Source organism: Fundulus heteroclitus, unplaced genomic scaffold (assembly GCF_011125445.2).
Source record: "Fundulus heteroclitus isolate FHET01 unplaced genomic scaffold, MU-UCD_Fhet_4.1 scaffold_38, whole genome shotgun sequence".
Lineage (NCBI taxonomy): Eukaryota > Metazoa > Chordata > Actinopteri > Cyprinodontiformes > Fundulidae > Fundulus > Fundulus heteroclitus.
Window position 1 is genome coordinate 2,793,231 of NW_023396792.1, and position 27,248 is coordinate 2,820,478.

The 27,248-nt window shown below is 41.3% G+C and overlaps 2 protein-coding genes across 2 annotated transcripts; one reads left to right on the forward strand and one right to left on the reverse strand.

Annotated features, from left to right (window-relative positions):
• Positions 1 to 468: 468 nt before the first annotated feature.
• Positions 469 to 7,541, reverse strand: tmem41b (transmembrane protein 41B). The gene is made up of 7 exons (XM_012873007.3): positions 7,308 to 7,541; positions 5,120 to 5,237; positions 3,947 to 4,075; positions 3,615 to 3,708; positions 2,819 to 2,923; positions 2,324 to 2,462; positions 469 to 2,233 (listed from the first exon to the last, which is right to left on the reverse strand). The coding sequence occupies exons 1-7, from the start codon at positions 7,405 to 7,407 to the stop codon at positions 2,064 to 2,066; spliced, it is 855 nt and encodes a 284-aa protein (XP_012728461.1). The 5' UTR covers positions 7,408 to 7,541; the 3' UTR covers positions 469 to 2,063.
• Positions 7,542 to 9,149: 1,608 nt separating this feature from the next.
• ipo7 (importin 7) lies at positions 9,150 to 26,905 on the forward strand. Its single transcript, XM_036130734.1, has 25 exons — positions 9,150 to 9,353; positions 11,854 to 11,935; positions 13,707 to 13,860; positions 13,984 to 14,142; positions 14,228 to 14,384; positions 14,495 to 14,584; positions 14,684 to 14,778; positions 14,863 to 14,947; positions 15,028 to 15,162; positions 15,523 to 15,622; positions 15,709 to 15,785; positions 15,874 to 15,990; positions 17,739 to 17,828; positions 17,922 to 18,087; positions 18,176 to 18,336; positions 18,437 to 18,565; positions 19,598 to 19,664; positions 19,814 to 19,939; positions 20,026 to 20,123; positions 22,674 to 22,769; positions 22,858 to 23,078; positions 23,174 to 23,379; positions 23,477 to 23,683; positions 23,784 to 23,900; positions 25,178 to 26,905. The coding sequence occupies exons 1-25, from the start codon at positions 9,270 to 9,272 to the stop codon at positions 25,273 to 25,275; spliced, it is 3,117 nt and encodes a 1,038-aa protein (XP_035986627.1). The 5' UTR covers positions 9,150 to 9,269; the 3' UTR covers positions 25,276 to 26,905.
• Positions 26,906 to 27,248: the final 343 nt, after the last annotated feature.

Sequence of the window (27,248 nt, forward strand, 5' to 3'; positions counted from 1 at the left end):
AAATTTCAAAGCATCCAAACAAAAGCTTTTACTCCATCAAAAAACCTGAGGCTGCAAGAAAGGCCTGAATGACCCAATGTCACCACCTGATGGCACTATTCTCTCATTTTGATTGAGTGTTCTGCCCCATAAAAAAAAAAAAAAAGGATTTATTTTGTAGAATTTCAAGTTAGGCCAATAATAAGGAAGATTGATTTAAATGATGCCTGAACTGTAATTAAGTTGATCTTCAAGTCAACTGGATGTTATAGGATAACAAAGAGCCCATTAGACCAACCAATCAATTTATACCTCACATTTGAGAAATACAACATTCAGCATCTACAAAAAAGTTCAATTTATATAAAACTCAGTTTAATCACTGTGTAAAAAGATCATTTGATGTGGGTTTGACTTTAAGAAAACGTTTAGTCTGGATAGGAAGAAAGTTGTAACATGTTTGATACAGAAGAACATCATTACACAGAAGAGAATAACACTGTTTTTTTAATCATTGAAAAAAAAAGGGGAGTGACAGATATCCCCCGATTTATTTGAATTGAGAGGAATAAAATAACAGCCAGAAATAATAAATATTCAGTAATAAGTCTATAGCTGGTGATTCTGCACAAAATGTAGCCACTTTCTTCTTTTTGGCAAAAGAATAAAAAAAAAATCAGTATTTGGAGGAAATAAATTATTTAAAGTTCTAATTATATATGAAGCTGGAATAAGATCGACTTCATAGTGATTTATAGATGTCTTTAAACGCATGACAAGCTCCATTTTTCAGTGTAAGTCAGTGTATTTCCGGTGTATAAATGAATCTCTATTAAAACACAACAAAAAGCAACTTTTATATAAGTTAATTTTTGAATAATCAACTCAATTGTCATTTTTAGAGGGACATTAGTGCAGTTAACATCCTTTGTTAAGACATTAAAAATGAAAACTGTGTAATAAGTTACCACTGTAAAAGGGTTACAGGAGTTATATAAAATAAAGACCATGGTCACATACGGCAGCATGAAGAACTGGAACCAGTAAAAGCAACACATTGCTTTCCTGCCACCAAGTATTTTTGCAGTCTTACAATGGGAAAAATAACAAAAAAAAAAGATGAACACAAAGAAATGAACTTAAATCACTTGTATAAAAATTAGGAGAATCAGCTCATAGTTGCAATAATGCAATCATCAACTCAAGATAATTACTTTGCCAGTGTTTTTTTTTTTTATAAATTTCAAATAGGCATTTTGACCACACAATTTCTTTTGAGTAAAACTCATTTATATTGGCTTTTAATAAAGTAAAAAAATTACTAGCAGAAGAGAATCCATCCCTGGAAGTCCTCTCAGGAAGACAAACATTAACTTAGAACAAGTCCTCTAGAAAGAAAGCAGAGTCCTGCTTCAGGTGGCTCATATCAACGTAGAGGTTAAAAAGAAACAGAGCTTTGTGGCGGAGTATCCAGGCACAATACGCTTTCAAAAAATAAGACCAGTGTGACAATAACTGCAGAAAATTTAGATAAAACTTGACACAAAAATAAAGATCAAATAAATATTAAAAGACATTAGGGATTTAAAGATGCTACTGTTGGCAACCGCTGTGCCAGTAACTTTAAAGATTGTTTAGTAAAATTTCAAAGAGATACTAATAGCTCTGCTGCAGACATCATATAAACCTGTGACCTGCAGAAGAACCATGAAGGTATGCTCCTACAGTACCTTTACTTATCCGGAAGTAATCCAATTATGCAGTGCCTTAAATGAAAAAAAAAAACGAATAAATCTGATTTCTTATTTACAAGATGTGCCAGAATGAGCAACATACATCACAAAAAAATTAAATAAAATCTGCACAGAAGCAGATAGTTTACACTTTACTTAACATGAGGGAAACAAAACAAAAAAAAAAAAAAAAAACCCACAACATGCATTTTGTGGTCAGAGCTTGTTACGACTTCTCCGCAGACAGCACGCCGGTAGTCGCGCCAAGCAACAGCGGCGTGTTCCTGAGCCGAGCTAAAGGAACGCTAGGATCAGTCAGCGAATGAGACGCTGAGGTGTTCTTCAAGAGTTCTACTCAAGTTTCTGCTGCAGCTTCTTCTGGAAGCAGACGGGCAAGATGGAGAGCACAGCGAGCACGCCGAGCACGGCCAGGGAGTTCCAGGACACGGCCTCGCCGGCCGTGGTGAGCTTGTACAGCGTTGTTCCGGCGTTGATCGCTACGAAGGAGGGTGGCGCCACTCCTGTCGAGCAGCCGGGTTAAACACAAGTTAGGGACAACCGATCGGTACAATTGAACCGTAACGTTAAACAGAAAGCACAAAGGATGTTACCGAGGAAGGTGCCAACAAAGAATACCCCCAAAGGCACGTTGATGACAGGTGAGGTGATGTTAATGAACCAGTTTGGAAGGAAGGGGGTTATCCGCAGGAAGATGATGTAATTGATCAAATGATCTCTGTGTTTGTCAACCTGTCAACAAAAAGCAAAAAAAAAAAAATTATTATTAAAAAATACACATTTTACAAATTTTGTGATTCAAAATAACATTTATTTTTTAGGAGCTTGAGATGAATCACTTTAAAACATTCAGATTCACAGTACTACCAAACAGGAAAGATCCCAACAACTTCACTGTATTCATTCAGAACTATAGCTTGATTCATAGACTGACCATTAAGCCATAAAAGTAGTGGAAATCAGTTTTAACTTCATACTATTTTGATCAAAAGCATCATCTGTAGTTCGTCTAAAACCTGCTGCAGAGCAATATTTAGATCTATACCTCAAGAATATCCTTAAAAGCAGAAGTTATTATTCTTATTTACCTGCTGGGACCATTTCTGCGCTCTCTCTGTGAGGTATTTGTAGACCACGGGTCGGCCCACCAGATATGACAACAGATAGCAGAACGAAGCTCCAAGACCAGAGCACTGCCAGTAAATTAGACACATGATGAATAAATTAATATAAAAAAAAACATACAGGAATGAAAACCTCTTGGCTTTAATTAAAAAGAAACATCAAAAATCTTTTTGTTTTTAATGACAACACGCTATCTTTAACACGCAGCGATATTGTTAGCCAATTTGACTTCAAACAGCAGCTGTGCAGTTATTTAGCGACCAGACCATTACGTTCCAGAGAAGACGCTGAGGCTTTGGGGTTTTCACACTTCAACCACAACCCTCGCTAAAATATGAACACGTTATTCAATTTATATTCTGTCATTCTGTTTCTGCGTGCATCATTAGAATATACAGAAATGAAAAGTGTTACAAGATGGGTTCACAGCCACTCCTGGCAAACAGATGTGTGGCGAGCTAAAAACAGAAACTTTGTAGTGACCGTGCCTTAAAAAAAAAAAAAGACTGTTTCTTATAAGAACAGCAACAATTCTTGTATGCAATTTCCTTTTTAAATACAGGTTATTTTTGCAATGTTTACTGAGACGTTTTTTTTCCTAGATTTGTATGCTAAGTAAGGATTACATATAGATATAAGGAGAAAGAAATCACTGTGCTGATACGCTGATTCTCCTGAAAGTGCACTTATATTTTTACATAGATTCAGTTGTCACTGTGCATTGCTGCCTGTTTCGGTCTCATTTTGTTTGTTACTCACCAAGCAGACTAAGAAAAGAGCCAAAGGGAAAGGGTAAAGGTAGCCAGACAGGATGCTGAGGAAGATCGATCCAGGGATGGCAAACGTCTGGAGGCTGACGGGAGTGTTAAGGTGAACGACTTTACAAATGCATTAGGATCAGTTAAAAAGTAATAAAGATAAAATAGAAATGGTCTAAGAAATGTCGTCAAGCTGAGATTATTACACTACGTTCACATCAAATTTGATTTACTAGCTATCATGATCCAAAAAAAAAAAAAAAAAAAAAATTGAGGATTTCCCCTTTCCCAAGAGGCAAAACTGAAATATATTAGTTTTCTTTTTAAGGATACAAAATATAGGTTGCAAAGTACGCAACCAACACCTGGGTGTAGTAGGTGTCCTTGTATTTGGACAACACTGTTCCTAAGGCCTTGGCATCATCCATGTCTTTAGGGATCTTGATTTTTTCCATTTCATCACTGTATTAATAAAAAAAAGAAAAGGGACATTTGTAATTGAGAATAAAGAACAACATCCCAATATCATCTATTCTCAGATAAACAGAACCATGTCGTCATTTCTGTGAAAGGCTAGTCCTCTAAACCCGACATGTTACAACACCTGACAGTTATGCTGTGAATAAGTAAACCGTGAAGCGGTATTAATAAATTAAAGTATAACCACACATTTATTACAAAAATTATTTTTCTGGCAATGAATGATCAATCCTGTTCATGTTTGATTTGCTGAGTTTTCATACAAACCTTTCCTCTCTGTTGAACAAAAAACTGCCATGTTGATTTTTACTACAAGAATAGCTTAATAATTTCCCCAGGATACACAAAGTCTGCTCCTGTTAATGGTTTTGAGTAAAATCTGTTAAAATCTGAAGCTCTGTTAAAGCTCAGTCACAGGGTCCAACCTGCAGTCAAGCCAGCAGCTACTGGCAAAACGCGACTGGAATCTAGGGCTGGACGATAATTCAATAACAACACTGTATATATCGATCAACAGACGTTTATCGATGATAGAAAAAAAAAAAAAAAAAGGGTCAATAAAAAGTTCAATAAAGTAACAGTTTTCCTTCCTTTTGCATTCTAGCCATGTAGATTAATATTACATTCATTACATCCTCCCAACCAATCGACAAACGCAGACCCAGGAACCAAGCTCCGCCCCTTTCAAAGAGTTAAGAGAGCAAGCGTTAATTTTTCTTTTTTTTCCAAAAGGTTTGAGTTTAAATTCAATGTTTGTGTGTTCTGCATCTCAATATATGCTTTGAATTTGTCGATAATTATCTATATCGATCAATATGATTTATATTTTACCGACATGCTTTTTTTCTGTATCGTCCAACCCTACATGAATATAAGCATTTATCAGATATAACAGCAACATTAATATCGGATATCGATAATGGCCCATTTTTTTTCATATCTGTGCATCCCTACTTAGAAAGATTTATTTATACTGTCCCCCACAGACGGCCTGTTTATAGTTGGTTAAACCAAGTAGCAACTTACTCTTGAAGCTCTGGGAAGTTCCTGTAGACCAGGTACATGATGGAGGCAGAGCAGGCGAATATCGATGCCAGAATTAGCAGAGACATGCGTGTTGAGCCTCCTATACTTTGTTGGGCCTCTGTGAGAAAAGAAAACGATAGTTTACGATCCCTACAATTGCAACGTTTCCTGTAACAGAAGAGAAACATGCTCCCCAGGAGTTTTGTGTAATTTGTTTGTGTGTTTTGCATCACTTGCTGAGGTCCCTAAAGCAACCCGGGCTCTCATGTGGGACAGACTCCCGCTATTGCTGTTGCAGCTCATTTAATCGAGCATTCAACGATTACTTTCAGGAGAGATACAGCTATTTAAGGGTGGTCTAAAGACAGAACTTTACTCTGAGGGCATTTTAGCCCTTTCCTGTTCAATCAAACTAAATATGTGAAAAGGTATAATGGATAGAACCAGGCAGACAAATTTAATATAAATGATAAAAACTTAAACTTATTTAGGAATTAGGGTTAAAAAAGAAAAAAAAAATAGAAAAACTACGACAGATCATACCACATGAATCTGATTCAAATGTTGATGGCAGTTTTTGCTTTGAAAGAAAGATAAGTTACATAACAATTTTCCCTAAAGTTATATTGTAAGTTTACTGAACCATTTTAAAATAGTTGGTTTTCAGGCACCTTCTTAAAAAAGAGTAACATAATATATGGAAATGCAATTTCCTATAGAATTTTTGAAGCTGTGATTTTCAAAAATATTTAATTAATCTCAATAATCTACTGACAGACAGCAAGAAACAAATCCTGTTGATTAAACTCTTTTTTATGTATTTAATAACTATATAAGTCCTCTATTTTTAAATATAGGAACAAGTATTGAACAATCTTGTTATGTGAAATGGGTGAGATGGACATTTGGACAATATAGAATAAAGTTCAGAAAGTTACAAACTTTCCACAACACAAGGTTGGAGAAAGCAGTATTCTTGATTATTTTGGATTTTCCAGGTATACACAGGCAGCATAATTTGGGAAATAAATAACACCCCCTCCACATACACAACATGACTTATAACTACAAGTAAATGTGCAAAGGATCCCGATTTTAAGCAGACAATTGTCAAATTCGTATTTCTTTTAAAAGTGCTCAGACATTTGGACCAAAAGAAATTTGGGCTGCAGTTGGTTATGAAAGCATAGGCCACCATTACTAATGTTACATATGGTAATACCTGCAAGTACTGCAACCCAAGCCCACTATTGCAATTATCCTACTGCTTTGACGATTACAAGTTGATATAATTTACACGTCTAAATGACATGATCTTCTGTTATGCATGTGCTATGTTATTAAATCAATTTCAGCAGGTTCTGGGTTCAACTCCCACAGACTGCCACACTGGGTCCCTGAGCAAGACACTTAAGCCCAGAATGCTCCCTGGGCGCCGCACAATGGCAGCCCACTGCTCCCCAAGGGGATGGGTTAAATGCAGAGAACAAATTTCATTGGAATGTATGTTGCAATGACAATAAAGATTTGTATTATTATTATTATTGATAATAATAATAATAATAATAATAATAATAATAATAATAATAATAATTCTTGTCAGTTGCAAATAGTGTATTTTTAGCAGAACATTTATCCAGCCACACAACTTTACGCAAACTAATGAGATATGACGAGCAAAAACAATCCAGCAATATCTAAAACTAAGAACCAGGAACTGGACAACTTGCCTCGATGGTTTGTTATCGTGACAGATGCCTGTACATTTTCAAGGACTTGATTACTGTTGACTGTCTCTAAAGAAGATCAACGCTGGTCCAAGGACTAGCTTTGCTAACCAACTATTAGTATTTCTCTAGTGACAGGGAGTAAAACTTTGGTGTGTTCTTTATAATTTTTTTAATATATCATCATTTTAGCTTTTTGGGGCGTCACTATTTTGAAAAGATAACAGCGTGTTTTCGCTGTTTAATTATTGAACTTGTTACCAGCGTTGATTATATCAGGCTAACGATCGCAGTCATCGCTCGGGGCTAATTTTTCACTAGCTTCCTTGCGGCTAACATTAGCTCCTGCTCTTCAACACGGACCGATGTTCGTGTAAACAAGACGACCCCAGCCCCATACGCTGCCTACTCTGTATTCCCCTTTCCTCCCATGTCACAGTTAGCCGCTAAAGAGAACATACCGATCAGATGTCGAGAGTCTCTGTCGCTGGACTTCACTTCCGTCTGCGCTGATGAAGATAAATCGTCCGTATCTCGTACATCTCTCCGCTTCTTGGCCATTTTTTTACAGTGGCTGCTAGGATAGTTGTTCTGTATATTAATGGGTGAATCGGTAACAACCCCGGCACAGTAACACCGGGTATGGTGACAGTCTGCTGACACGTTACACAGAGCGACCTTTTACCTCTACGATATGAGCTGCAAACGCTCCACCACCGACGGTAGCGCCCCCTGCTGGAACCTGGCTACACTTACACAATGGCCTGGCGATTCAAAAGCACTGTAAACAAATACTTTTTTAAAACCAAATAATACAATTTGATAACTGAAATTTAACATTTGGCATTCGTAGTTGGATAGGTAGAAAGTATCCAAAATATTTTTTTTTTCATTTTGACCCCCATGTAGTAGGTATTGTTTGGGATAAAGAGCTATCCAACTAAGAGTTACAACTAACCTCTCATCTGTGGAGTAAGGACGCTGTCAAAAAGATGTGTGCAGATTCTAACACCTCGTATATGGAGTAAGGAAGCTGTCCTTACTCCAACATTATCCATATATTGAAGATAATATTGGAAAATTTTTGTAAGTAAAAGCAGTGGCTTCCAATAAAAAAACCTAGAACGGATAATATTAAATCCATACACACACACACACACACACACACACACACACACACACACACACACACACACACATATCTATCTATCTATCTATCTATCTATCTATCTATCTATCTATCTATCTATCTATCTATCTATCTATCTATCTATCTATCTATCTATCTATCTATCTATCTATCTAGATAGATAGATAGATAGATAGATCTATCTAGATAGATAGATAGATAGATAGATAGATAGATAGATAGATAGATAGATAGATAGATAGATAGATAGATAGATAGATAGATAGATAGATAGATGTATATATAGATAGATATACATGTATATATATATAGATAGATAGATAGATAGATAGATAGATAGATAGATAGATAGATAGATAGATAGATAGATAGATAGATAGATAGATAGATAGATAGATAGATAGATAGATAGATAGATAGATAGATAGATAGATAGATAGATAGATAGATAGATAGATAGATAGATAGATAGATAGATAGATAGATAGATAGATAGATAGATAGATAGATAGATAGATAGATAGATAGATAGATAGATAGATAGATAGGACGTTTGGATCAGGACTACAGGGCACTATTTGCAAAAACCAGCCGCCACAGAGGCATCTACTTTTGTTTATATGTATATATTCATATTTGCAAAAAATATATTTATGTTTACATATTTTGCATGCCGTAGAAACTTAAAAGAACAAGTGGTAGCAAAGTAAAATTTCTTGTCGTATGGAGTAACTTGCTAATTAAAAACTAACTCTGAAACTAGGCGTGTAGGTCCTCAGACTCTTTAGTGAGGTTCCTGACAACCATTAAATGTGCTGTCTAAAGACAACAATAATAATAATAATAATTCTGTGTATTTAAAAGGAAACCAGCCAACTTGTTATGCTTTCATTTAATTGTGTTGTCAGTTTTATGGCTCGTCAAAAGGCAAATTTCAAGAATTGAAAATGTCTCATATGATCTTTGGTTGTAGTACACAGAATATTAGCAGTAAATGTTTCTGAATATTATCAGATATATCCAGTATATTATTATTATTAATATTAATATTATGTAATTTAGCCGATTTCCAATCTGAACTACAACTCCCACGTGGTGCAGCTGCAGCCGGATGTTCGTGTTGCACAAATTTGGCGCTGATCTATCCGGGTACTTCATTCACTGCTTCCTTTCGCGCCGGGTAACCGGAGAGCCGTGCGTCCATGTGCGCAGTGACTGGGAACTGATAGACCTCTGAAAAATTAAAATCCGAGCCGCAAACAGAGTTTTCGCAATGGATCCCGAGTCTTTGGTCGAGGCCCTTCGGGGCACGATGGACCCCAACCTGCGGGAAGCCGCGGAGCGACAGCTGCACGAGGTAAAAAGTTGAGGTTAGCTGTTCGCGGTGATGTCAGTTTGTGGCGCGGCTCTGAAGCTCGGGCCTCGGCCGTCCACAAACATGAAGATGCAGCGATCACGGCCACCGGGCTCTGCTGTCGTTAGCTTGGGACAATCAAGCGCGGAATCTCCGTTGTCTAATCTACTATACATTACCACAGTTGGATATGTTTGTTTGTTTGTTACTACACGCACAAAACGAGGAGCGTTTTTTTTTTTTTTTTTTAATGGCGATGACAGTAACCGCTACTAGCTTCATCTGAAGCCAGCTGTGTTGCTAATGCTAAACAAGCTAACCAGTTCTGGTATGGTGTACGGGCAAATTATAGAGCCGCGCTCTGCTTTAATACAGCTAAAACCGGTTTAGACCAACCCAGTGAGCTCAAATTACACATTTTGGGTAATTTGTTATCGACTAAAAGTATTGAGAATCTTCGGACAATTCCCAGCCGGGGGTATCAACAGCAGGGAGGGTAGCTGTTCGGCTAGCATCGGCTACATAGCCGCTTCTGCTGCTCACGTGTCACTGTGATGTGCTCGCAGCTGAACACAATGTTGCTCAAGATCAAAAATAAAAACGCCGTTGTCCAGAATGAAGCTGTTGCGCAGTTTAGTTTCTCTCATCACGCTAGTGGCGAATATGCAGCTGCTTGTCACATGAAACGCATACACGGCAGTTCGGAGTTAAAGTTCACCAACTTAGCTTTTTCCTTGTCAGACCCTCAGCTGGCTGTTAAATGCTTTAAACGCCTAGAAATACAGGTTTTTATAAAGCTGTCTGCGAAGGATGCGGGGAAAACGAACTACAACTTGGAGTGAAAGTTTTCTGGCGTTATCAGCCGAGGCAGATAATACCAACGCCCATCCCAGCCTGTGGGGCTTAGTGAGTTTTAATAATAATAATTGCATATTTAGTCATTAAGGGGGGAACATTCCAGAGTAAAAGAGCCAAATACCCAAATGGCAAATAAATGGATGGTGCCACAACAGGAATAATCCAAAAATCCCAAGAGGCGCATGGAAAAGGTGTCATCAAATATTTTATTTATATTAACAGCTCCAATGGCAGATTGATCTGTTTGATGCTATTAAAAGCTGGACATATTATTTGAAACATGTGCAATGGACTAAAAAAATTCTATGTAAACAACTAGAACTTAGGTTATTGTTATCTCTCGTGTCTCCTATGTAATTTTAAGTCTGAAGTACCTTTTTTCTTTTCTTTGTCACATTAAATATCAATATATCAATAGATTTATTGTTTATTATAGTTTCCCCAGTCAAATTTTTTTTTAAGTTGTTGCTTTGACTCCACTCTGACCTCAGACAATGTTTAAAACACCCCACCTTGGAGAATAGAATCAGGTTCTATTTTAGGCTTGACCTCTAAAAAAAAAAAAAAAACAGTGTAAATCAAAGTGTTTTTGACTTTGATTTAAAAAGTCCTTTCATATTTTCTGTATTGGTGGTGACGCTTCAGCTGCTCGTGTGTACCACAGCGCAGATTTATGATGCCCTTCAAAACAATAATTAAAATGAAGCCAAATGTTCATTGTGTTTTGCTCTAGTTAGTCAAACATCCCAAGTATATTTTTGGCAGTGCTCAGGGCATGTTTTTTTTTTTTTTTTTTTTTTCTTTCTTACACCCACATATGCATTGATGGTGATGGCTCACTTGAATAGCACAGCTGAGAGAATACTTTTGGCTTCCGGCTCAGCGAGTTTGTATTATGTTTTGAATAAAATGTCTGCAGAGATCAGGGGAAATGTGTGGAACATATGTCCGTGCATATACCGTCACCATTTTCTTTTTCTTAATGAAAGTTGTAATTAAGTCAATGATTTACGCTGCATTTAGTTCGTGGGTCTCAAAGCTAGACTCTGGGCTATAAGATCAGCTCCAGAAATCAAATATGTAAAAAAAAAAAGTGAAAAGATTTAGGATTTGGTCTATAAAAGCCCAAAAAAAAGATGGACTTAGGGAAGCTGTAGAGACTGAAATAATTTCCTGATGCTTATAAAGATAGATTTGTTGCAGAGAGCACTGCGTGCCTCTGTATTTGTGAGTACTTAGTCATTCTGTTGCACACAGGCTTCAACTCTTCTCTAAAACAGAGCATCTGTTGCTCTTTTGTGAAATAATAAGTGGCTTTTTATTTTTTACTAATTTGTTGATTTTGTTTAAAAAATTAAAAACGGCATATTTAAACTTTTACTAATTATTATTTATTTATTTAGCTCAGATAACTGGCTGTATGTTGTTTTTGTTCTCAGTTGCTCAGTAACAGTGTTTGCTAGTGTAAGCATCCAAATGCCTTCAGTTCACATATATTGCTTTGGGGGAAAATAGGAACAGGTGTGAATCACAGCTGTATGACTAAAGGTTTTATGATTTATTTTTATTTTTTTAAGATTGCATGCATCTTTTATGGCTGTTTTCTAATAAATATATGCTGGGTTTCTTTCTGTCACATTTCCAGGCTCACACCCAGGTGAACTTCATGTCCACTCTGCTGCGCATCACCATGTCCGATCAGCTGGATCTGCCAGTCCGGCAAGCAGGTGGGGCCGTACTCTGCCTTTCTGTTGTGGACAAAACAAAAGCCTGCATGCTGTGATTAGATTTCATAAACCTGTTTGGAAATAACTGAATGAAACGGCTATACTCTGGAGCGCCTGCCCACCAGCAGGGCACACAGCAGGTTTTTATGTGTCGATCAGAACCATTTTAAAACTTTACTTTTGCTTCAACTTTAACACATTATCCTACATATTTGAATAAATTGAACACATCCGACCGTATAAATATTTATTATCTGAACACGGAGTTCTCTATAGATTAAATTAGGGTATATTTGCATTGATATACGAGTCACGCCTGTTCTATTGCGGTTAAAGGGCCGTCCTGACGTCGTGTACACAAGCCGTGCTAAGTTAATATTCTCTAATAACACGCAGCAGAGCACAGAGGAGAACGTATGTCTAAAGTTTGCAGTCTAAACTACTTCCGTTCATAGCTGACCCTTTAAATCGGCACTCTAATATGGAAACGCTCAGATGTGGCAGGTTACCCATGTGGAGGAAAGGCGACGGCACAGAGGAGCAGCGTCTCCAGGCTGTACGCTAACTATTGGAATTAGGGCTGAACGATTTTGTAAAATAATCTAATTGCGATTTTTTTTTTTTTTCTAATATTGTGATTTAATGCAATTTTTTTTATTTTTTCCCCCAGTTTAATTTATATACAAACAACAAATCAATTTGTTTCCTCGCCATGTGGATTAGTTGCTAAAACACCCACAGCATCTAAACTCAGAGCAGAAATGATTGTGTTCTGCCTACGATATATTTCAACCAAAATTGCAATTTTGACTTTTCTCTGCATTAACCACAAGCAACAAAAATGGCCTCTAAATAAAGATGTTTGTAAACAAGGACTATTTTAAATATTAACTTTTAATGTTTCTATTGATCAGAATATTATTCAAGAGAACAGCTTTTAATTTAATTGGACATCAATCCTTGTTGAACATAAAGTGCAAAGTCCAACCAACAAGCAAGTCTATGTATTAAACTGATTGACCAGTACTTAATGCTTTGTATGAATATACAAACTCTAAAACAAGTAATAAAATTAGATTATCTCACCGCTGCGACTGTCTTCCCTTCCATGTGGAGGCAAACCCACTTAAAACATTTACAGACACCTAATGGACGTGTCTAATTACCTAATTGTTACATAGCCAAAAATTGCAGACCTCTGCGATTTGGAAATTGCGTTATTTTAAATCACGATTATATTGAAAATGCGATTAATTGTTCAGCCCTAATTGGAATAATCATAATAATAGTAAAAACATTACATCCAGAGGGGATCCTGCTTTATATTAAAACTACGAAAGCTGAAGCTCGCTGGACGTCTCTTTTCTCTTACTCTCATGTTAAAACATCTCATTGGTGACTAATTGAGTGGCAGATTCTTTGTGCCGTATCGGTCGGAGGTGAGTCGTGGGGGGGGGGCTGGCTGTTTTTCTGCTTTGTCAGCCTCGATGGGCTGGATTATGATCACCAGCGGTGGAGACATTGGTGTCAGCACTCTGACGCGTGCGCTCTCTCAACCCTGCTTTGTCAAATGCCTCTCCCCGTGTGTCACAGCCCAGCTCACATCGGTGTCACATTTAAAACCACTCGGCTGCTGAGGGGAGAATCTGTGCGACTTGCCTAAAATTAAAAACCCAGAGTGAAGAAGACTCTGGTGGTTTTTACGATCTCTTTTATTTGGAAGCCTGACCTTTGGTGCCCCCTCTCTCTCTCTCTCTCTGTGTCTCTGTAGGTGTGATTTACCTTAAGAACAAGATCATCCAGCACTGGAGCGACGGCGAGGTTGCTGGCACAGAGCCGCACGTCAACAACATCCCAGAGGAAGACAGGCAGTTCATTCGAGACGGCATAGTAGAGGCAATCATCCAGTCCCCCGAGCGCATCAGGTAACCGCGGATGCTGCCAGCTCCGTTAAGACGGAAGAGCTCGGATTTTTGCCATTTATTTAAAAAAAAAAAATTTCTCGTTGGCGCCTCATGCTCTGTCGCTTCCTGCCTCTGCCCCACCAGAGTCCAGCTGACGACGTGCATTCACCACATCATCAAGCACGACTACCCCGGGAAGTGGACGAGCATCGTGGACAAGATCGGCTTCTACCTGCAGTCCGACAACAGCTCCGCCTGGCTGGGCATCCTGCTCTGCCTGTACCAGCTCACCAAAAACTACGAGTGAGTCTCCGTCCGGGTGCACGCCTTGTTTGTTTTTTGTTTTTTTTTTGCAGAATTTAAAGCCGTCCCTCATGTCTTGGCTCAGATACAAGAAGCCAGAGGAGAGGCAGCCTCTGGTGGCAGCCATGCACATCTTCATGCCCATGCTGAAGGACCGCTTCATCCAGCTGCTCCCGGACCACTCAAACGAGTCGGTCCTCATACAGAAACAGATCTTCAAAATTCTCTACGCCCTCTTTCAGGTACAGCTGGGTCTGAGTTGACATGGGCGCTGACCTGGAAGTCAGTTTTTGGTTCAAAACTTTTTATTTATATTCTTAAATGGCTCTGTTGTGTCCCCCTCCTCCTCCAGTATAACCTCCCTCTGGAGCTCATCAACAGACAGATTCTGACAGAGTGGATGGAGATCCTGAAGACAGTGGTGGACCGAGACGTGCCTCCGGTAAGAAGGCAAAAAAATGAGCGCGTCTGCTTTAATAGACCATTTAAGAAAAAAAGAAATCCTGCATAAGAACACGCTGCGCTAATGTCCTCTGTGCAGGAGACGATGCAGATCGATGAAGATGAGCGACCTGAGCTGCCTTGGTGGAAATGTAAGAAGTGGGCCCTTCACATCTTGGCTCGCCTATTCGAGAGGTAAAAAAAAAAAATCCTTTCAGCCGTTTCCTCAACCCGCTTTCTGGAGGAATCCAGAAATGATTCACCAAACCTTGCCTGCAGGTACGGCAGTCCTGGTAACACGACCAAAGAGTACGTGGAGTTTGCCGAACTGTTCCTGAAGGAATACGCCGTGGCCGCCCAGCAGGTAGAAAATTGGCAGCTAGCCTGAGTAAACGACTGTATGGGAGCCTGGTGCGAACTATTTTTATTTTTTTTTTATTACAGGTGCTGCTTAAAGTCTTATACCAGTACAAGGAAAAGCAATATGTGGCTCCCAGAGTTCTCCAACAGACGCTGAACTATGTCAACCAGGGAATCGCCCACGCTCTGACCTGGAAAAGCCTCAAACCACACATCCAGGTACCCAAACGCCTCATCTCAGCCTCTCTCCTACACTTAGGCTGCAGGATTTTAGGAAAACATGCCGTCGCAGTGACCCCCATATCGCAATTGACTCTGATTTTCCTCCCTACGGTCTTTTCCATCATCACAATGTCCCCACCGCTCTGCCTGAGCTTTAGTTTCCTGCTCACCAGAGCTTAGATCAGGTGTGGCCAAATACGTCGTCGGAACATGTTTCACGATAAAATGAGGCGTGAAATTGCGATCCTTCGCCGATTCTGTTCTATAATTCGCGTCACCAATTAGGCGATGGCTAGAAGTCAGCTTGTCTCTGTTCTGCGCTGTGCTAAATCTCTGACTGTTGCTCTTGCTTTTCAGGGCATCATTCAGGATGTGGTTTTCCCCCTCATGTGTTACACAGATTCCGACGAGGAGCTCTGGCAGGAGGATCCGTACGAGTACATCCGCATGAAGTTCGGTGAGGAGCTCTCTGTAATACGCAACGCGGCCTCGGCGCTAACGCGGTGACTAACAATTTCTCTCACATGTGCCGTCTCCTATTAGACGTGTTCGAGGACTTCATCTCGCCGACCACAGCCGCCCAGACGCTGCTTTTCACCGCCTGCAACAAGAGGAAAGAGGTGCGTTGAATAAGTAAATTAGCGACACCCAGGTTGTCTTATAATTGGTGCTCTGAGTTAAATAAATGCCTGTTGCTGCTCTGTGTAGGTCCTGCAGAAGACGATGGGCTTCTGCTACCAGATTCTCACCGATCCCAGTTCTGACCCCAGGAAAAAGGACGGCGCCCTTCATATGATTGGCTCCCTGGCTGAAATCCTGCTGAAGGTAAGCTGTCTTTGCAGGACATCTTCTACGGCGTATATTCTTTTTCTCCCCGCTGGAAGTCTCTCCCTTTTTAGAACTTGAATTAACAAACAGGTTATTCTGGTTTGAAATCTTATAATTCACCAAAGTTTCTATTTAATGAGCTTCGTTCCTGAAAGTATTAATAAGAGTAGAGCCTCTGAACACAAACACGCTGTTTGTGTCTTGAAAACTTGGATTTTTTTTGTGTGCCAATAATGGTAATGAGCATTTGGCAAAAGATGCATTGCTCTTAATCTCAGTACTTTTCTGCACCTGTTTATAAAGTTCCTGAAAGTGTAAATAATAACACAACAATGCTTAACAAAGACCAGGAATCCAGTTTTTCTGGGACAACTAGCTGTGTGGCATGATGGGTAAATGTAGTTCTCACGTGTCTGAAACAGCTGAAGGCGAGCACAGGTCTCGCTAGGCAATAAGGATCATTATGGATTCCAGATGAACAAAAATAAAGTATAAAGATTTTATTTATTTTTTATTTTTTTTGACCAATCTGCAAGTGAACAACAAGTCCAGAAAATCACTGCGGTTGGGAATGAGGTGATTCCCCATCGCGACACAGCACTCGACTCTTTTTGGGATGTAGTGAAAAGACCACAAAACACGACAAAAGGAGACGTCACACAGCAGCAGATGTATGCAATTGTTTCTAGAAGTGTTCAATAAAGTTTTGTTAAAAATAAACCCTCATAAGGGGGAAAACCCAGCGGACACCAGCCGGCATCTCTCCTTGTTATCATTAGAAAGCCGCTGTGAGCCGACAATATTAAGACCACATCATAGCACAACGACATAAGGTGAGAAGAAAGCAGCACAGCTATTAACGATGGTTTTCTATGGAGCGCTGGCTGCTGCTGTGTTGATGTGTTGTTAGAGACAGGAGAGTGACGTGAAGGACGGATAAAAATTTATCCAAATTGGTACCGTATATGGAAGTGGCACAGATCGGATCTAAAGCGACTCTACCTACCAACATGGCGGCTAGCGGCTGAATGTGGTATTCAAGACGGGACAATCTACCTTCTGTGGTAGAAGACACAGTGACGTCTTCTCCATCCTAGAACATGGAGCACGTCAAAGACCCGACACGGCGACCGCAGATGTCGCCGTTCCCCTCTGCCTGCCTAGAAGCTGGCAGAAATAACGTTACTTTCTCTGGATTTGCTGAAATGAAATCCAGTCTGCCTTCAGAAGGCTAATAAAAATCCCAGAAGAGTTGCGCCGTGGAAGACGGCTTTGTGTGACGGCACTAAAGGTAGCAGCCTTTACTGCCGTCACACTTGGCAGAAAAGACTACTGCACTTCGCAATGTTAGTTACTACAACATTTAACACATATTTAAGGGATCAAATCACTGTAAATGTTACCTTAAAACACAGAAAAGGCAGAAAAGGTTTATCCACAAGCCTACCGACACAGTCAGCATGCTGGATTCTAAATCAAACTCAGTACGCTTTGTCCGTCTGGCCAAAAGTATTCATGGTCCTGCCATATTTTGATCTTAAATCATTTTCATTCATAAGAAACGAGAAAAGAAAAGAAAAAAAGAAGAAAAAAAAAAAGTAAAGGTAGCAGCCCCTGGTCGAGCATACTGTAATTGTGCCATTAGCGTTTACTTTGCATTCAGTTTGTGCTCGGATGCATTTCTTTTGGGGTTTCAATGAAAAAAAAAAGTGCAAGTTGATCATTATGTCTTCCTCCTTGCACAGAAAAAGATCTACAAAGACCAGATGGAGTTCATGCTGCAGAATCACGTCTTCCCCCTTTTCCGCAACGAACTGGGCTACATGAGAGCCAGGGTGAGTGCGGCTTTTTCAACACCTCCCTTCGTTTGCAGCTCCGCTTTCAGCCGCTCGCACTGCATTTACCGTAATGTCCGTTTTCCTAAACAGGCCTGCTGGGTGCTGCACTACTTCTGCGAGGTGAAGTTCAAAAGCGACCAGAACCTGCAGACGGCCCTGGAGCTGACCCGGAACTGCCTCATCAACGACAACGAGATGCCCGTAAAGGTGGAGGCGGCCATCGCGCTGCAGGTTCTCATCAGCAACCAGGAGAAAGGTGAGGCTGCGGTCTGGCTGCTGGGGGGGGGGCGTCGCCGCGTCGCTGCATCTGATTCACGCCGTCTTCTTTTTGCTTATTCCCTCAGCCAAAGAGTACATAGCTCCCTACATTCGGCCGGTGATGCAGGCTCTCCTGCACATCGTCAGGGAAACGGAGAACGACGACCTCACCAACGTCATCCAAAAGATGATCTGCGAGTACAGCGAGGAGGTCACGCCCATCGCCGTGGAGATGACGCAGCACTTGGTGAGCGGCTTTAATCTGGAAAAAAGAATCGGTTCAGCACATAAAGAGAAAACGTGCGATCGTTTATGTGATCTAAACGTCGGGGGCCCCTTTTTGGCAGGCGATGACGTTCAACCAGGTGATTCAGACGGGCCCCGATGAGGAGGGAGGCGACGATAAAGCGGTGACGGCCATGGGCATCCTCAACACCATCGACACGTTGCTAAGCGTGGTGGAGGACCACAAAGAGGTGAGCAGCATCGCCGCGGACCCACGCACGGCGCTCGCTCTGAGCGCTGGGCTCGGCTCGGTGCCGCCTGACGAGGGGAAACGGGCTCCGGTCTGCTGCGGCGGTTCCTGCCAACACAGTTGCGCCGCCCACCAACTCCTGGGAACAGGCTCTGCTCTCGCCGTGTTCAGAATGACTCACAGGCTGAGGCAGACGCCAGAAATAGTGCCGGGGCACGCTGCCACCATGTCTGCTGATGCACTAGTGGTGCTTGTGCTGCAAACGGCTTGACCATCCGATTTTTGATTGCATAATGGCCTCCGTACCTGGAAACGTGTCGGATCGAGTGGTTCGCTGCGTTTTAACCGGTGTGGATGAAGTTCAACTTCGCTGCTTCTAGTTTGGCTGTCCGTTAGCGTGTTGCTTTTATTTATTGGTTATACGTATTTTTTTACATTTTAAATAAATCAGAATATGATGGAAAAGTTGATTCGTTTCAGTAATTTCATCTTAAAAAGTAAACTTGTTACTCGGGTTCATCGCGCAGAGCGATGTGTTTATTTGATAGAATTGGGCTGGTTATGGCTTGCAGCTAAATGGAAAAAAATCAAACATCTGAGTTGCTCTGGGAATGGAAAGTTTGATGGAAAACAAAGAAGTTGGCAGCAAAAAGCGACAGGAATAAATGCAGCTTTGAAAGGTGGGATTCGGTGCTTCAAGAACCGCCGTACACAGATGGACCTGGGACTGGGGCTACAGCTGCATGCATGGTGTCGACACGTTCTCCCCCAATCTGGTTTTTAAAAAAAAGAAAAGTTTTGCTTCATAATCTGCTCCTGGCTGCAGATTATGGTTATTGAACCTTTGTTCTTCCCTCCCTCCACTCAACCTTCCACTAAAAGGCTAGCATGTCTGCTCAGAAATGATCACATGAAGTACATGAAGACAGGTTTAATTTTGAGCTTGTGTGTTAAACTGTGCACAGACCAGGTCCTTATTCTCTTTTTTTTTATTTAATTTTATTTTTATTTTTTTTACCTTGTGGCATTGCAGATCACCCAGCAGCTGGAGGGCATCTGTCTGCAGGTCATTGGCACCGTCCTGCAGCAGCACGTGTTGGGTAAGCTGAAGTGGTCCGCCCTGAATCTTTACATTCCACCTGCATGTCGCTCTCCTGCTCTGCCGGCTTTAAAAAAAACAAAAAACCCTGATGACTGTAAGCAGGTGTGGTTTATATCCAGTGACCCCGAACTTCTGTTGTGTTCTCAGAGTTTTACGAGGAGATCCTGTCCCTGGCGCACACCCTGACCTGCCAGCAAGTGTCGCCACAGATGTGGCAGCTTCTTCCTCTCGTGTACGAAGTCTTCCAGCAAGACGGCTTCGATTACTTTACAGGTTAGGCCCTGAAGGGAAATCAGTTCAAGACTCCTAAACGCACCAAACCCATTCGCGGTAGTGACCGTATTTTTGTTTGTTTTTAGATATGATGCCTCTCCTTCACAACTACGTCACAGTGGATACAGACACCCTCCTGTCGGACACCAAATATCTGGAGATCATCTATAGCATGTGCAAAAAGGTAAACGGTGCTGCTTCTTCAGATGTTGGCTAAACCTGTCAAAAAAAAGTAGCATTTATAAAAACGACATTAGAAAAATGCTTAATGTAGCCTCACGGGCGACACGGTGTCTTATTTGGTCCGGTGAGGCAAGAAGGTGATCTTCATACCGGATTGGTAAAGACCCGGGTTAACAACTACCACTGGTGCTGGTGACCAACAGGGTACTAAATTGGACTATTGGTCACTAAAGAAGAAGAAGAGGAGGAGGAAGATGTGTCTATAGGCAGAGAGAAGGGACTCTGAATGGTGGGACTGTGACAGGAAAAGCTAGAAATGTGGCAGACTTGTGTGTTCAGGGGACCAATAGGAAAGGTAGTAAGGCTAGAAGCCTAGCAGGGTTCAAGCTGCTCCACCGTGGTCTGGATGGGAGGAGAAATAGTTTAGGAGTTATCTTAAAGGGGGATTTTTATCAGGAACATTCTGGAGGTTGAGTGTCAGGGTGACGAGTCTGGAGCTGGAAGCTGAAGGCGTGATGTTCGGTGTTGGTGGTTATTGGTCCACAGGAGGTGAGAGAGCGGTGATCGGTGCAGGAAACCGAGGTGATGGGCAGGTCTGGTATCAAGAACAGGAATGCAGGAGGACGGAAATGGCTGTAGTGAATACTTTCTTTCAGAAAAGCCAGGGATGCTTGTGCAATGTAACCTTAAGGAGCTCATTGACTGCAATGTAGTGGAAGGTGAGTGTGTTGCCAGACAACACAGGATGCTGGTGTGTAGAGTGACTGATGGGGATGAAGAGGAAGTTGTTTCTAGGAGGAGCTGAGACGGGCTCTGGGTGATGAGGAGGTGCTCTCAGATTACTGGGCAGGGAGACTTGGGCTGCTGTGGTGTTGTCAGGAAGTACGTTGGAGCATGAGAGCTGGAAGACAGCGGTGAGGTGTGCTGAAGGTGTGACGGATGAGTCCAAGGTGGAAGTGGGACTGCATCAAGGATTGGCTCTGAGCCCCTTCTTGTTTGCTGGAACCTCCATGGATTATGATGTCCAGAACAACCGCCAGTGGAATAGAGGAGAACTCTTGAATTGGAGAAAAGTGTCAGGTGTGTTGTGTGATAAGAGTATCAGTGAGAATAAAAGGAAATACGTGTAAGACGGTGGTGAGACCAGCGATGTTGTATTGTTTAGAGATAGTGGCAATGAAGAAGAGACAGATCTTGAGAAAGAGATGAAGATGCTGAGGTTCTCCTTGGAAGTGATGAGGATGAAGAGGATCAGGAATGAGTACATCGGAGGGACAGCTCATGTTGGATGTTTTGGAGATGAAGCCAGAGAGGCCGGACTGAGGAGGTTTGGACTTGTATAGAGGAGGGATAGTGAGTATATTGGTAGAAAGAAGTTGAGGCTGGAACTGCCAGACAGCAGGCATAGAAGAAGATCAGAGAGAAGATTTCTGGATGGAGCAAGAGGACAAGAAGGCAGTGAATGTGAGAGAAGAAGATGCAGGAGATGAGGTTAGATGGAGACAGATGAGTCCCTGTGGTGACCCCTGAGAGGGGAGGCTGTTATCTAGTCTGTTTGAGTTTAAGATTGGCAGCAACAGTGATTCTCATCAAATTGTCCTTTTTTTTCAAATGGGAGTCGGTAGCGTACATGAAGCAGAAGAGTCACAGATCGCTTTTAGTTTAAAAGACGTGAAAATTAAATTCGCACAGTACTAGGGCTGAACGATTTTGGAATATAATCTAATTGCGATTTTTTTTTTTTTTTTTCTTAATATTGCGATTTAATGCGTTGTTTTTTGTTTTTTCCCCAGTTTAATTTATCATGTCTTTTAAAATATACACAAACAACAAATCAATTTGTTTCCTCGCCATGTGGATTAGTTGCTAAAAAGACCCACAGCATCTAAACTCAGAGCAGAAATGATTGCGTTCTGCCTACAATATATTTCAACCAACATTGCAATTTTGACTTTTCTCTGCATTAACCACAAGCAACAAAAATGTTCTATAAATAAAGATGTTTGTAAACAAGGACTATTTAAAACAAGAACTTTTAATGTTTCTATTGATCAGAATATTGTTCAAGAGAACAGCTTTTAGTTGATTTGGACATCAATCCTTGTTGAACATAAAGTCCAACCAACAAGCAAGTTTATGTATTAAACTGATTGACCTGTACTTAATGCTATGTATGATTATACAAACTCTAAAACAAGTAAAAAAAAAAAATAGATTATCTCACTACTGCAACTGTCTTCCCTTCCATGTGGAGGCAAACCCACTTCAAACATTTTACTGACACCTAATGGACGTGTCTAATTCCCTAATTGTTACATAGCCAAAAATTGCAGACTCTGCGATTTGGAAATTGCGTTTTTTTTAAATCGCGATTATATTGAAAATGCGATTAATTGTTCAGCCCTACACCGTACCCAACCTGAGTTGATTTTATACCAATTACCTCAACCCGGGCGATGCTTTGCAAAGATAAAGTTGATAAAAGGCTGTTGCTTAGAAGAGGCTGCCTCTGTGGATGCCCACACACACACACACACGTGTCATTGTGCAGGTCCTGACCGGCGATCCAGGCGAGGATCCAGAGTGCCACGCCGCCAAGCTGCTGGAGGTGATCATCCTGCAGTGCAAAGGCCGCGGCATCGATCAGGTCAGCCCCCCAATCACCCCCCCCCCCTTTTTAGTTGCATTTCTAGTTGCATTATTTAGTTTTAAACGCGGCGCCTTCCTGCGTGCAGGTCGTGCCCCTGTTCGTCGGCACGGCGTTGGAGCGCCTGACGCGGGAGGTAAAGACCAGCGAGCTGAGGACCATGTGCCTGCAGGTGGCCATCGCCGCCCTCTATTACAGCCCCCCTCTCCTCCTCAACACGCTAGAGAACCTGCGCTTCCCCAACAGCACCGAGCCCATCACCAACCACTTCATCACTCAGTGGCTCAAAGACGTCGACTGCTTCCTAGGGTGCGGCGCTGATTTGATTTTTGAGACCGGAGCTTTTTAACGTTTGCGACGCGGCGGCGGCGGCTCTGATCGTTTCCCCCGTTTTCTTTTAACAGCCTCCACGACAGGAAGATGTGCATCCTGGGGCTGTGCGCGCTCATCGACCTCGCTAACAGGCCTCTGGCGGTCAACCAGGTGGGCGGGCAGATTCTCCCCGCGGCCATCCTCCTCTTCAGCGGCCTGAAGAGGGCGTACGCCTGCCGAGCAGAGCACGAGAATGACGAAGACGACGGCGAAGACGGAGAGGAAGAGGATGACAACGGTGAGCCTTTTTTATTTTTATTTTTTTTGGCGCCGCCGGCTTTCCTTTCTCCGGGGTAAAGCGACTGATGCGCGGCTTTGCTTGTTCCCCGGTGCAGCGGAGCTGGGAAGCGACGAGGACGACATCGACGAGGAGGGCCAGGAGTACCTGGAGATGCTGGCCAAGCACGCAGGGGAGGACGGAGACGACGAAGACTGGGAGGACGACGACGCCGAGGAGACGGCGCTCGAGGGCTACACTACAGCAGTAGACGACGAGGATAACCTAGTGGACGAGTATCAGATCTTTAAAGCCATACTACAGAGTAAGAGCTCCACCTGTGGAGGGAAAGCTGCTGCTGCTGCTGGTTGGTGTTGTTAGAATGAACGGCTCACTCATCTACCGTCTCCTCACTCCCGCCGCAGATATCCAGACCCGCGACCCGGCGTGGTACCAGGCACTAACGCACAGCCTCGACGAGGAGCAGCGCAAGCAGCTTCTGGAGATCGGCACGCTTGCAGACCAGAGGCGGGCGGCACACGGTGAGCGCCAGCTAAGACGAAGTAAACTCCAACGCTGGGCCTGAGCCTGAAAATAAAGCACTTTACACATGGCTGCTTTTGCTGTTTGGGTTTTTTTTTTCTTTTTTTCCCTACGTTAAAGAGTGCCGATGATTACAACTTTTCGGATAAACATGCGTGTAATGTTTATTTCCTATGACGGGCGGGGCAAGAATAAATCTAAGGTCGACTATAGAGAAACCTGCTGCTAAGCAATAAAGTGATCAGTATTTTTGTTTTTTTAAGTTGAAGGGTTTCTACACAGCGGGGAAAATGTTGAATTTAAATCTGGATACATGTGGGACAATCAGTTAGTGGTTCTATTCCAGCTTTTTCCTTTCACATGTCGCTGTTCTCCTGGGCAAGGCACTAAACCTAATATGCATGTGTGTGTGTGTGTGAATGTGTGTGTGTTTGACTTTATAGCACCTCCCTAGCAGTCTGGTCCATATTCCTTTACCTAAAAGATAAAATCAGAACATCTGAAAGGGGCTTTATACTCTAGTATACATCAAATTTGAGTTTTTTTATCATTGACCACATATAGAAGCACAATCATTTCCAAAAAGAACAATTTAACTGCTTATTTCTCATTTCATTTTTTTGGCCTTTATTACAATCTGCTCTTCTAATGGCTTACGTGGTTTTCACAGAAAACTAAAGGTATGTTGGATCATGAACTGATCTGTAATTGCCAGGTCCCTGAGTCAGACTTTAAAGCTGATCAAAGTTAGCCTGGATGTCAAGAGGATGTGAAATATCCTGTTACCACACTGTTTAATCATGCGCCATCTTTAATGTGATTCAAGATTTGTGGATATAATCTATCCCAAACGAAGGTTTTTATTTATTTTTATTTTTTTCTCGCCTCAACTCGCCAAACGTATATTTAAACTGCTGTAAAAACGCAAAAAAAGTCTGAAAATTTGAGCCCTTGAACTTATGTTTTTATTATAAACATTTTTTCTGAATTTGCATATTTGTTTAAAATATTTTTATTTTGTTTTTGGACCTGATGACGAGCAGCAGCACAAAACGTGTTCTGAGCTGAAGGGGGCGGTAGAGAGCAGTCCAAAGCAAAATGCAGGTTTCTAATCTTAACATTGCTCTCATAGGTTTTCCAAAATGATCTCTTCTGAAGTTGTCTGGTAGATGAAACTTTTACATCGGAACATTAAAGTTGGGGTAAACTAAAAAAAAAAAAAAAAATGGAGCACCTTTTGATTTCAAACCCCCTGTTGCTTCTCTTCTTATTCCAGAGTCCAAAATGATCGAGAAGCACGGCGGGTACAAGTTCACAGCGCCGGTGGTGCCATCTACTTTCAACTTCGGAGGCACGGCTCCAGGAATGAATTGAGTCATCTACTTTTTTTTTTTTTTTTTTTTTCCTTTCTTTTTTTTTTTTTTTATTACTCTGTGACTGATTGTAGTGAAGTGAAAAAACAAGACGAAAAACAAAAAAAAAACGCTTGTGTTGTTCCCTTAAATAGTAGTTCCAGAACTGGTTCTTCTGAGTCATTCTTCAACCTGCCTGATGGGGAAATAGCACCAGAAGATGTGTGAGGAGGAGGAGGGGAGGAGGGGGGGGGGGAGCAACTAAAATGCAACCGATGGCTCAGGAAACCAAACCAAGAACTTGAGTGCGATGCAAGAGAAGAAGCTCTGAACAATGCTGTCACCTGGAGCCCTGAGACGGGCGTCTCCTTCGTATTTTCTTCCCCCCTGAGACAAAAAATAGGGAGGGGGGGGGGGGGTTACCTGACATAATTGATAATGGGACGAAATATTTCATTATCACTGTCGTGGCTGTGGTAAGATTATACCTCTGGTAGTGGTGAAATCGCCGTAACTCTGCATAAACAAACAGGTTTATGTACATATAAGCCAAGGCTGGAGATATTTTTTTTTCCAAGTAGCCTTGGAGGGGGGGAAATGACCAGAGAATTTTTTTTTTCTTTTTTCTTTTTTTTTTTTTTTTTAAGGTATCAACAGCTGTATTCATATGTAGCATATTGGATAATTCATAGCGCTATGTGATGCCTGATCTCTGTAAATTAATAACTAGCACTTTCATATTGTTCAGGTCTTCTAGCCTTCTGTATCAGACTGCAAATTTTTTTTTTTTTTAATTCAAGACTATTTAAAAAAATGGGGGGAGAAAAAAAAAACAGGCTGTAACTTTGTTACTTTGCATGTATTAACAGCTGATTAACAATGCATCTGGTTTGAGTGAATCAGTTGCACAGATGAATTTCAGGAGGAGGAGGAGGAGGCTTTTTGGTGTTCAGTATGGCTACAGGACAAGTGTTTGTCAGCACTGGACGTGCTGTTGGATACGTCATCGAAGCATGTACAATTCAACTTATCGTGAAGGTCTCAAGCTTTTGGTTGGTGTATGGATGAGCCATCTATATATACAACATATTAAAAAAAAAAGAAGCTAAGGGAGTCATGTTTTGGCTGTTTATTTCACCATTCTTCGGGGATTTAAAGATCCCACAGTCCCTTATATTGTATACATGCTCGCCAAATTTTATTTTCTGTCTATACTGGTAAAATTATATTAGGGGGGAAAAAAATCTGATTTTTCTGTTATTATTCAGCCAAAAAGTCAAACATTGATCATGGAGATCTGTTTTAAGCATTTTTTTTATTTAGAAGAGTTTGTAACTAATGAAAACCAAGAATTTTTCTCAGAAACGGGAAAGTTAGGTGGAAGGAAAAACTGAGGAAGAAGCAATAGGGCAAATGGCTTGCTTGCTGCTAATGGCTAATGAAAGCCCAAACTTCGTTTTAACACAAATTTTGATCATTACCTGTGTGACCCTCCTGAACGATGGCCCTCAAGGCCCGTGGTACGGCATTGTTTTAGATGTTTATCTGTTCAGAAGGAATTGACTACGGTGGCCTGCGAAAGTATTCAACCCCCTTGACATTTTTCATGTTTTGTTGCCTCACAACCTGGAATTAAAGTGGATTGTTTGAGAGTTTGCATCTTTTGATTTACAGAACATGTCTACAACTTTAAAGATTTGTGTTATCATTTTTAATTTTTTTGATGAAAACGAATTGGGCAAAAAAAAAATAATTGTGAAACACAATCTTCAAGTCTAACCACTGATTCTCAATTGGATTTAGGTCTGGACTTTGACTAGGCCATTCCAACACATTTAAATGTTTCCTGATGAGCCACTCGTGTTGCTTTAGCAGGATGCTTCAGATCCTCCAGTCTGCTGTGGAGCTCTGCAGCTCCTTCAGGGTTACCTTTGACTTCTGCACTGCAAAAAGGGAAATAAAAGTAAGTTAAATTTTGTTGAAGTTTATGTATTC

Excerpts from the sequence above, each read along its gene's own strand:
- ipo7 (XM_036130734.1), top strand. The coding sequence starts at position 9,270 with ATGGATCCCGAGTCTTTGGTCGAGGCCCTTCGGGGCACGATGGACCCC. Across the intron at positions 14,585-14,683 it reads TGGACCGAGACGTGCCTCCG|GAGACGATGCAGATCGATGA; the intron begins GTAAGAAGGCAA and ends TCCTCTGTGCAG. Across the intron at positions 19,940-20,025 it reads CGGCTTCGATTACTTTACAG|ATATGATGCCTCTCCTTCAC; the intron begins GTTAGGCCCTGA and ends GTTTGTTTTTAG.
- tmem41b (XM_012873007.3), bottom strand. The coding sequence starts at position 7,407 with ATGGCCAAGAAGCGGAGAGATGTACGAGATACGGACGATTTATCTTCA. Across the intron at positions 5,238-7,307 it reads AGACTCTCGACATCTGATCG|AGGCCCAACAAAGTATAGGA; the intron begins GTATGTTCTCTT and ends CTTTTCTCACAG. Across the intron at positions 2,924-3,614 it reads CTCTTTTCTTAGTCTGCTTG|TGCTCTGGTCTTGGAGCTTC; the intron begins GTGAGTAACAAA and ends ATTTACTGGCAG.